The 11,512-nt window shown below is 32.8% G+C and overlaps 1 protein-coding gene across 1 annotated transcript; it reads right to left on the bottom strand.

Annotated features, from left to right (window-relative positions):
- Positions 1-1,202: 1,202 nt before the first annotated feature.
- On the bottom strand, positions 1,203-8,373 carry LOC141835144 (uncharacterized). Its single transcript, XM_074722572.1, has 13 exons — positions 8,098-8,373; positions 7,489-7,605; positions 6,031-6,095; positions 5,320-5,425; positions 5,160-5,228; positions 4,868-4,927; positions 4,616-4,742; positions 4,343-4,536; positions 4,054-4,235; positions 3,661-3,788; positions 3,133-3,413; positions 2,338-2,581; positions 1,203-2,065 (listed from the first exon to the last, which is right to left on the bottom strand). The coding sequence occupies exons 1-13, from the start codon at positions 8,335-8,337 to the stop codon at positions 1,311-1,313; spliced, it is 2,568 nt and encodes an 855-aa protein (XP_074578673.1). The 5' UTR covers positions 8,338-8,373; the 3' UTR covers positions 1,203-1,310.
- Positions 8,374-11,512: the final 3,139 nt, after the last annotated feature.

The raw sequence follows: 11,512 nt of genomic DNA on the forward strand, positions 1-11,512 counted from the left end.
CAAACTAATTTTGTTAGATTCGTCTTTGCAAGACGAATCTTCTCCTTGCATCCGTTTTGTCAAAACCTCCTAAATGGTTTCCCTAAAACTCAACATTTAGAGTAAATCTTATTTACCATTTTACCCTTTAGAAGAGGAGAATCTCGCGGCAGCGGTGGCTGAGGGCGAGTCGCGCGATTGGGAGAAGGGGAGACGAGGTGCGGCACGGTGGGAATAAAACAGGGATTCGTGATTTTAGTTATAACCTAACCGAGTTTAGGGATTAATCAGCGCAATTAACTAGGCTAAATCGGTCTTAACCTAGGATTTAATATAACGAGTGAATTAGTTACTGTAGCAAATCGGGTTCAAACTTAATTCGCTTGGTTCGTTAACCAAACGAACTTCGATTTGACCCAAACTAATTTTGTTAGATTCGTCTTTGCAAGACGAATCTTCTCCTTGCATCCGTTTTGTCAAAACCTCCTAAATGGTTTCCCTAAAACTCAACATTTAGCATAAATCTTATTTACCATTTTACCATTTTACAGATTGTCTCCTTCAAATGACAAAGTAAAGTAAAAGATTTCCAAAATACCCGTCTTCACTTTCCGTTTCTACAGCTTCTTTAACCGTGATTTCTTTAGCTTCAGCATTAATAGCTTTTATCATTCGTCACTTTATCAATTGATGTTTTGTGATGAGAACAAGGTTTTTTTTTTATTCGTTGTTTTACTACCTTTGATCAATTTTAAACTGAAGGCAAACTTGGTGTGATTTTAAATTCGATAATTTGCCTTCTGTGGTTGTCAAAAGCATAAGAGAGGAAAATCAATAGCAACTCCTGGAAATATATTCTCTTTAATAAGATTGTCAGGGAACTCCTCTGAAATACTTGAACGTACCAATGGAGAGCTAAGGTTTCTATGTGCGTTCGTACATAATCTAATGGAATAAGAGTGGTCAAGTAGCAGCAAACTCCAATATCCTAACAAGACAATACAATATACAAAAAAAAACAAAGTAAAGAAAGGCATTTAAGACTTTCAAGGAAGGCAAGTCATATTGCTTAATATGCTCAACCTTCAGATGTTCTAAAGCAGCTCTGCATAATGAGATCCATTTTATGCTGTTAAGAAAATCTACAATTCTTTAGAACAAAGCACCACAGACACAAAACAGAATGTTGGTTATGAACATATATATCATGGTCATTTGGGAGTGCATGATTAATCGAGACAATGTTTTTCAAACACTTGCATCACATGAGTATTATTAAATTTCAATGTTAGTTATGAACACTAACCAACATAATTTAGTGGTATTATTAGTTAATAATCCGAATCTGGATCAGCATCGACAATCCTAGGAAGTGAATCAAGTGAAACTGTATCAGAATCATACATAGAAACTAGTTCTCTTTGCTTATCAAGGACATCTGTGTCTTCATAAACGTCAGTTAAGGTAGCATTTTCACTTGACGCTGTCCCTATTTGGAGTTGCTTTCCCATGTCAGGAACATCCAAGCTTTTCAAAGTATCAACCATAATAATATTTTCAGAAACTCTTCCTACTATCTCTGGAGCTCCTGAACTACTGGGGCGTTCACCATTTATAATGTTAGATATGATGAGATTATTGTTGTCAATTTCCATTTCATCCCTCGGCACAACATGGACAACGACATCACTTTCACCAGAAGCTTTATTTTCATGACCTGTAACAATAGTTTGGGCATTGACCTCTTCTACTTTGCCTGGCCCATCCAATGGTTGCCCATTAGTGTTTGAAAATTGAACAAGTCTCTCTTCTTTGTGAGAGCGCAGCCAGCCATTCAACAGTTCATCGTCGCCGTCGTTATTATCCATATTATTTGTTGCACCTATATTTTCTATTGGAAAAGAAGATGTCTTTGGATTTGGATGACCACTGTAGAATGTATTTCCTTGGTATCTCTGGTTGCAAGCCTTAAGCATTGAATCTTCAATATGTATTAGAGGAAGTGCTTGAGGATGGATAATAGTTTCCAAGTCCAGTAGTGCATTTCCACAGACTGCAGCAAGTATTGGTCCAGCTTCCAGTTTTCCTGCAAAATCTTGAGCATGAGAAGATGTACATCTTTTGACTTCACGTGAATAGCATTCGCCCATAAGCACTTTGCATTTATGAGGGCTGAGAAAAATAAGATTTCAAAAGATCATATTCTTAACTAACTGTATATTAATAATTCCATATTATTTTTAATCCCATATTAGTATCATCATAATGCTGTGTTTATTCTTGAGCATTATTAACTTCCACTTCCATATTCCTCGCACGTTCTGATGCTAAATAAAATTGAAAGCATAAGTAGTTTACCTCTGTGAAAAATCTCAAGTGCTTCAGACAAGTGAGGAGGCCGAACATGCGACATAGATTTCAGAGATGTTAATAGAGCAGACAATGTTGCAAGCTGAAAGTCAAATAGAAAGGTGGTTGATTCAAGTTCCACAAGTGAAGACTTCCCCTCGTTGGCCCATCCCATGTCAAAGGCATTTTTTGCTACAGTTATCAACAAAATATTCACATCCGATCGCCAAGATTCTGATTTCAAAGAACCACCCTACAAAATCCAAATTATGATATAAGTCATGGGATAATTTCAATGCCTTGGCAAGAATTGGTGCAGAAGGGAAAGCATTATATAGATTAACATAATTATGAAACTGCTATTGGACAAAATAAGCACATGGTAAAAAAAATATCACAAAGTGAACTACGGTAGAATACAAATTGTTCTCTTTGGACAAAAAACTGATATATTTCTTTTGGTCCAAAAGATGTCCCAAGGATCATGCAAAATGCATATCAAATGTAACGTTCATCAATCCTCTTCAAATAAACCATACTATTTGTAGCTGATTAGTTGGGACCTTTTGTTTGTTTGCAATATATTATGCTTCATGAATCATAGCATGATACATGATTTAGTCAAAAATACAGAGAACAAAAAATATTCAATGTAATTCACGAGAAACTACTTGGTAAACAATGACATGAAGAAATGATCTGTTTATGTGCTCAGGAAATGGAAACTTAGATTAGTTGCATCAAAATTTCCCTGTATTATGTTAACTATGTCAATGCAAATTAAGGTAAGAATGAAGGGCGTACTGCAGTAAGAAGGGCTTCCAATGCCTTAAGTGCAGCTGTTTTTACAGAAAGGGGGGTGGATGGTTTTATGCTGATTGTGACACTCTGCTTACTAGTACCATTTTGGAGTTGCATTGTGGATTCAGAGAAATGCTTTCTTTTCCTTGGGTTGTTTTGTGTCATAGATTGATCAAATTCTACAGACAAGTGCTGATTTGATAAATATGTATTGCTTCCAGGGTGATCATTCAAATCAGCTGAAGCATTATTGATTAGCTCTGGAGCAAGATACCAAGCCATTCCTGATTAAGATCAAAACTTGCAAATTAGTAAAAAATTTAATCTAATCACAAGGAAAAGAACAATCTACTACCAAACAAAATGCACTTAAAAATTTCCACACGAGAATGCATATGCAAGTATAAATTGCAGTAGTAGAAAAGTTCCATTGTTGTAATATAAATTCACAATTAGTTTCATATTTACTCCAGCTTTAGTTTTATCATGTAAAACATACGAATAAGACCAGTATGAATGGAAGCTACTTACTAGTTCCCATGGAGATCAACAAAGAATCCATCACAGAATACAATTTTATCCTTTGAGATGGCAATATATCTCTCTTGGAATACTCCATCAGAATTCGTGCAACAGTGGCAGCATGTGGTATGAGCTGACTGTAGTTAAATGTCAAAATTAGAGAGAGAAAAATCCAGAAAATATTATTATATTAAGGACAAATTGTTAAACTTATCCTATCCATAACATCACAAACTTAATGGAAAGATGAACTACACTCTACATTTAGAAGTTACCACAGAACAAATGATATTTTCTACAAAAAATTCAAATGCAGTATACAAACTAAAGGAATATAAACTTGGTCAATTCCAAAATGGAAATATAGCAAACAAACAAGAGAGCAATAGAATTGGTTCTCACCTCTTAACTCTTTCTATAACAGCAATCAAAAGATCCATGCCGCCCAAGTGTAATGTTGGATCATGGCATACAAGATCTTCATCAATGATGGTTGTGAATCTAGTTAAAGAATCATGTGATGAGCCATCTACTATAAGCACTCTCTGAACCAGTGCAACCAAGGGGGAAATAGGAACAATTACCTATGTAAGAACGATGGCAATAACATTATTATCTTATAAAGTATCTTAGTTACCCACTAAAAATATCCATATTCAAGGAATTAAGCTATAATATGCATGTACTGAACCTGAACAGGATAATGATTGGTGAGCATCATGCAGCAACACTGCATGAGAGTGACAATTGTGGGGACTACCAATTTGAGAAATCTTTCTTTTGATTGCTCTGTAACTTTATTCAACGATGACAGTATGCCCAATTGGGAAGGGGGATGCCTTCCCGGTGGAATCAACAATCTCACAATTGAAGAACTTTTCTTTTCTGCATAAATATATTTAAATTCTTTTTGTTATTATAAAATGTATAAAAAAAGTAGAAAAAAGGTATTTGATTTGTGTACCCCCTAATCCTTGTAAGCCATCATTCAAAAGAATATCTATCTCCATGATAATCTGTTGCATCATGAGAGACCAACTATCTTCATCGGCTTTTGCCATAGGGAGAAGTGTCAAACAACTCATTATTTTCTAGGAAAGCAAATAACAAAAGTGAACAAAGAAACTACAAGTTCACTAGTATAAAAGATGAAAAAGGAACAATGTCAATAATGCAAAAAAATAACACTGATATGGTTAACACAACCACAACTTACCTTTAATAAATCTGTATTAAATATCGATGGCACAATTTTTGCAACAAGAGCAGCCTGAACCTGACATAGTAAAACCCTAAATCATCATTTCACAGATACATTTCCCAAATTCTTTTTGATGCATCAATTTAGTTGCATGCATATCTAATTTCCCTAAATCCACAAGATGCACATGAAATATTGGCATTCGAATTAATGTTGTGTTCCCACCACCAAGGCATGCTCATCTAACCAGTATAGTATGAAAGTTCATCCATATTAAGCAGAAAACAAAGCAAGACAAGAAACTCACATTGTCATAGAGCCCATGCAAGGAAGGAAATAACTTGAGAATGGTGCATAACAATGTAAGAACCTCTTCCTGCAAGGAGGAAGATAACAAAATAATAGATTATCATATCACCAATTAGCTGGAGACAAGAAGACTATGATCTCCAGGGGATGAATCTGACCAATACGACATCTGATCCATTCTCATTCAACAACTTGATAATTGGTGGTACAACCTTCCCAGCAAAAGCTCTTCCATCTTTCTTCAATTTTGAAAAAAGAGCTAACCTAATAACACAACAGATGTTACTTTGAAGAAAATAAAGAATTAATCACATTTAAACATTAATAACATAAATCTTGTATTAATATAATAAAGGAACCTATTGAGAATTATGAAAACAAAGCATAGCAAGTGCACCACATAAATGAACTGATTTAACCATCAACAGTATGTAATGTTGCTACTTTGAAACAAATTAACATAGGCAATTATATTTATCAAGGAATGAAGGAAGATGCAAGTTATTATGATAAGATAATTTCAAATAAGCCTCTCTTGATATGATAGAGAATGTCACCCATTGCTGTCAGCTTATGTACAGCTTAGCAATGGATACAACAATGTGATCTGTCAAATCCAAATAGAAAATAAAAATTGCAATTAACACAATCCACATTGCCAAAAAAAATTGATTCTGGTCTTTATACATATTTGATTATTCATGTAAATGAGGCAATGCGCTTAGGCATTCAAAGATAACCCATAAGAAAAAGAAAAAACTAATTGAATCAATTTAATTAACAAGATCAGTTGTAGTAAGGGAGAAAAGGTGAGCAATGCTTGTCAATAGTAGAATAATAACAGTAAATAAGAAATCATGTCAGTGAACCTGGTGAAAAGATCAGATAATGAAGCACAAACTGCCACTCTTGCAAAATCAGAGTTGGGAGGTAGCTGGAAACAGCAAGCAATTTTGATCAGTAAAATAAAAATGGTGATATCAGATGACATGTTCATATTTGCAGTCTGAATGATAATTTGTCCTGTCTCCTATGAAAACAATGCATATACAACAAAACAGTTGTATGTGTAAAACAAGGAACTACAAACTCATTTCCAAGAAAGGAAATCAATAACTTTGATATCCAATACTAAAGACATAAAATTTCACACATAATGCCAAAACCAGAAAGAAAACACCTAGAGATTTATTTACAAATTATCTTCAGTATATGAACAAGCTGTGATTAACATTCTTTCGAATATTAAGTTTGAATTATGTAATCCTATCAGGTTTAGATAAACAATTAATGTATATAAAGACTAAGTAGACCGAATAACTAAAGGTTTGTAATTCAACAGCATATCGGCGACCTTGTTTAACACCAAATTTGTATATTCTGTGATTTTGACAAGAGGCTATCAATCATAGTCTATAATTTCAACCTGGGTTCCAAAAGAAGTACGGAAGTGAGAAATGATGTTCACTCAATACACAACTTGTGTTGTTAATGAAGACAATACTAAATAAAATTTAACATGAAGGTCCTCGTGATTCAATCCATTAAAGCTCTCACAATAGCACGAAGAGCTTAATGACATTACTACAGTTGTTATCCACCCATTACCATAGTGTTTATCTGTTAATTCATAATTTCTTAATATATATTCTACTTCAAGGAATGCGACTAAGTTTATCTGCATAGTCTCTTAAGTCAACTACATCAGTGCAAGGACTAACAATATTGGTCATACCACACGATCTCATAACACGATGTGACCTGAAAAACCAAATTGCATAGACAAACCCCTGAAAGTGACAATTACAAAAGAAATTAATTTTCCAAAACAACATCCATATCATATTATCTTATTTTTAAATAGAAAGGGCAATCTGGTTCATGAAGCTCCCGTCAATGTGGGTCCCGAGGAAGGGTCTATTATACGCAACATTACCCTACTTTACAAGATGTTGTTTCCGCGACTCGAACCCGTGACTTCTAGGTTATACGGCAACAACTTTACTATTGCGCCAAAGCTCCCCTTTTTATTTATAAAGAGAAGTATTTTAAAAATATATATAAAAACACACAAATTTTATATACAAAATACACCATTGACAAAAAATGGTGTACTAAATTACAACAACAAGACACAAATTGCTAGCCTACTCAGTGCACATGAGGCTATAGGTTGTATAAAATTGTATATGCATCCTTTATTTGCAGAAAGGATCAAGTTACATAGTTGAAACAGATGGATGAACTAATTATAATTAAACATCTTTAAGATTTACACTAGCAAATAAAAAAAAATGTGCATAACAACAGGTGTCACTAATCAATACCTGAATAATTGCCAATAGCTTCTGGAACCAAACAGAATAAGATGTAATGAAACGAGCAGAGCTGCACTCTCCACAAGTCACACCTAGCAAGCTTACACCCACCCAACATTTGTCTGGCTACAACAACTCAGAAACATAAAGAAAATGAGTTTTTATTCAATATCCAGCTACATGAATAAGCAAATTTCAATTATGAAAGTGATAGAACCCACCAATGTTGCTATTAATACCCATCTACAAGAATAAACAAATTTCAACTATTAGAGTGACTGTAAACAACCACAGGCCTGGCCAAAATAACACGGCACTCGTTTCATTTTCTAATAACTAGCAAAATAAAAAGATGAAAACAAAAAAATATGCATTTTTTAAAGAAGAATTCCTGTTTCAGATATGAAGAATTCAGAATGACCAGAATTCGTATGCAATGAAGATTGACACTGACAAATTGATAGACTGTATAGTTTAACAAAACTGGATCAATGCACACTTCTTTTTATGATGGGAGGTGGCCATTAATATAGTAAAATCTTTCGAAAGGACGAAACTTTTAATCATATAATACTCTCGACTATTTATTAAGCGGGGAGCACGAGTGCAATGCGATACCATTTTACTGGATGTCAACGAGATGACGCGTTCTAACCAGGCATCCATGGCGGCTCGCCACGCCTCCACCAGCTTCGTATTGGAGGGATTGGGGAGTTGCTCGGAGAGGAGGCCGACGGTCTTGACCTTAGAGATGATGAAGGAGAGGTCGGAGAGGGCTGGCGTAGCGCCGCTTTCTTCGGGGAGGCAACCCCTCACCAGAAATTGGAGAAAGGAAAGCTTCCGCCGGGAGGCGTCCATGTTCGCTATGTCGGCAGTGAACGGAGAATCGGGAGAACAGAGGAGCGGCGGAAGGAAGGGTTTCGTGTGTGTCTTTATATATATATATATTAATGGATAAAAAAAAAAAGACGTTTTAGATTTATTAACCTTTTTTAAAAAAAAAGACATTTTAATTTTTCAGAATACCTTAAAAAGTAAAATGTATTTTTCAAAAGGGAAACGTGTCTAAAATAAAAATAAGATATTTAATTTTTCAAATAAATTAAAATTTGATTCTACGAAAATTTTTCAACACTATCAAAATAAATTTAAAAAGTATAAATAATAATAATAATAATTTCAGTCAGCTCCATTGATTATCTCTGAAATGATCGGTCCTGTCCCATGGAAGTTTCCCACCGGGTACCCGAGTAAATCGGAAAGCGCACACAGCGATCAACCCAGATGTTCAGCATCCTTTGTAAAAAAAATATATAAATAAATCTTAATAGACAGTTTAATATCAAAAATGATTCAAATGTTACAAACATATGAGATTCATATATGATGCCCTCGGGGCATAACTCAGTTGGTTACGACGGAGCAGACTTGCAGAAGAGGGCAAGGGGTCGAATCTCAGCGAAGCCGAACAATACCCTCCTCCGTCGTGACCAACTACAGTTTCTCGATTTACCTCCTCACAGATGGTCGTGGGGCCAACCGTGTGGGGCCGTTGGGGTGACGAATTTCACCTTTTTGCAGAAGAGATTCATATATGAAGAGTAAATTCTTATTGCATGGGATTCTGTCTTATTTTTTATCCATCATGTCCCGAGAGATAAAAAAAACATATTTTTCATATTTTTTTAAAAGCACATCCATTTAATAATTTAATAAATCTAAAGTACTCTTTGATCTTTTGTCCTTAATTTTTTTTTTGAATATGAATAAAAATCAAAAGGGTATTTGTTATTTTTGTTACATGGGAGAAGAGATCGCATATTGAAAAAATATAAAAACACAGGCTCATAATAAGTGTTGTTTCTAACTTCACTTTTTTTTTACTGGATTAATTTATTATCTTTATAATAATTTTGATTAAAATTTTTATAATGTAAATTAGTATTAATTAGAATTACCATAGCTGAAAAAGGTATAGTAGTTTGGATTAAAATTATTATAATATAAAACAGTTATAGTAATTTTGGTACAATGTTAAATTAGTTTTAAATTAAGATAATTTTAATCAATATTAAAAATTTTAGTTAATATTAAAGTATTTTTAATTAAAAGTGCATTAAATTAATTTTAGTTAAAAATTGCTTGACGTGGCAAAAATTATTATAACAGTTTTGAAATTAAAAAATGAAAAAAAAGAATGGGTACCTTTTAATATTTTTTTAATATGAAACTCTTTTAATGATGCAAAATAAATCAATTTAGAATATTTATCAAAAACAAAAATTTTGAATTAAATAAGTTCAATCAAACATCATCTTTTATTCTGCAAAAGATAAAATCCATCACTCCGAACCCACATGATCGATCTCATGACCATTTATGACGAGATAAATTAAGAAATTATAGTTGACCACGATGGAGGAGAATAGAAATTAAGATTCGAACTCTTACCTTCTTCTACAACTCTGTTCCATCGTAACTAACTTAGTTATATCCCGAGACTCAATCAAACATCATCAATACCAATTCAGGTATTTACATTTGTAATTACTTTTTTTTAAAACAAAAATCAAAATGATGTCATACTTTTTAATAATAATTTTATTTTTAATGCTGTTGTAATAACTAGGATGACTTGCGCTCTTATAATATATTATAATTAATTGTAATTATTACAATATAAAATTTTAATTAAATTATAATTTTAAAAAATAAATTCATTAAAAAATATTTAGATTTTAATAAAAAAAATACCGAAATAATATATTTATTTGGTTGTATGTATAATTTTAACTAAAATAAAAGATTCGTTCGTTCCCAATTGCAAATACGATAATCAATTTTAACAATCGTTTATGTGCGCATTATACAACTATTTTAATATAATATTTAATTTATATCTAAATGATAATAAATTTTTAATTAGATAAATAGAATACAATTTTAATTAGACAAATATAACTTTACCAATTTTTATTCCGTCGTCTTGACTAGTTTTTTATTTATTAAATCTGATATTTTTATTAATTCGGCCACAATCAATTTGCATTTATAGTAGTAAGAAAAATAAGAGAAAATTTCAAAACGGCCCTTCAGTTTTACTTTTTCAAAATATCTTTTTTTTTTAATATTATCAAAATACAATCATATTTTTTAAATTCATTTCAAAATGCCTCCTCTTTGAGGGCGTTAAAAATCAATTTAGTCAATACATAAGAAAACAATATCATATACAAAGCTCAAAGTACAGAAAAGATTGCACTATTAACCATTAATTCAATATAGTTCTTGGCTGAGTAATATGCCAAGTACATATTGTTGTCACTGTTCTTTTCAATAAAAGAAGAAATTTATCGCTCCAGTAGTTTCATACGATCAATTTTATAATTATTTATGAAAATATAAATTAAAAAATTACAATTGATCACTATAAAGAAGACATTATTAAGACATTATTATCACTGATTCTCAACATCATAGCAAGATTAAATTAAATAGAAGGAATTAAGCAAATACGAATTATTTAATGAAAATCGTCACTTCTCTCCCACATTGTGACGTACCATGATATGAACCTGCAAAAGAAAGAACAATTAAACATTTGCGAGAAGTGACAAGTTACATATATTTATTGATGGACAATCTTTATCAGGAATTCTAAAATTTACAAAATCAAAATTCAGATTCATATGTTGGTTGAACGGATAATCTCGAACCGTCGAACAGAGAAAGATAAGCTACTTGAGATGGTTGTGCTGTTTGAAAAACTATATTGTCTTGTATGCTGACTTGGGTGAATTGCTAAGTTGACTTGGCCGAGTGTCGAGGTTGAGTTGTCAACGTCGAGTGTCAAGGCTGAGTTTGTAGGATCTGATGGGATTGATAGAGAAGGTGAATATCGATTGCTCTTGCTTTCTTTGTCGTCATGTTTGTTCTTAATAGCAGCGGAATATGAAATAATAAGCGAAAGAACAAAAGACATGGTTTTTTCTTAGTTCCAAAGTCCAGGGTTATTACATCAAGGCCTACGCAC

Source organism: Curcuma longa, chromosome 9 (genome assembly GCF_044706935.1).
Source record: "Curcuma longa cultivar G26 ecotype Majalengka, Jawa Barat chromosome 9, ITB_CL_G26_1.1, whole genome shotgun sequence".
Lineage (NCBI taxonomy): Eukaryota > Viridiplantae > Streptophyta > Magnoliopsida > Zingiberales > Zingiberaceae > Curcuma > Curcuma longa.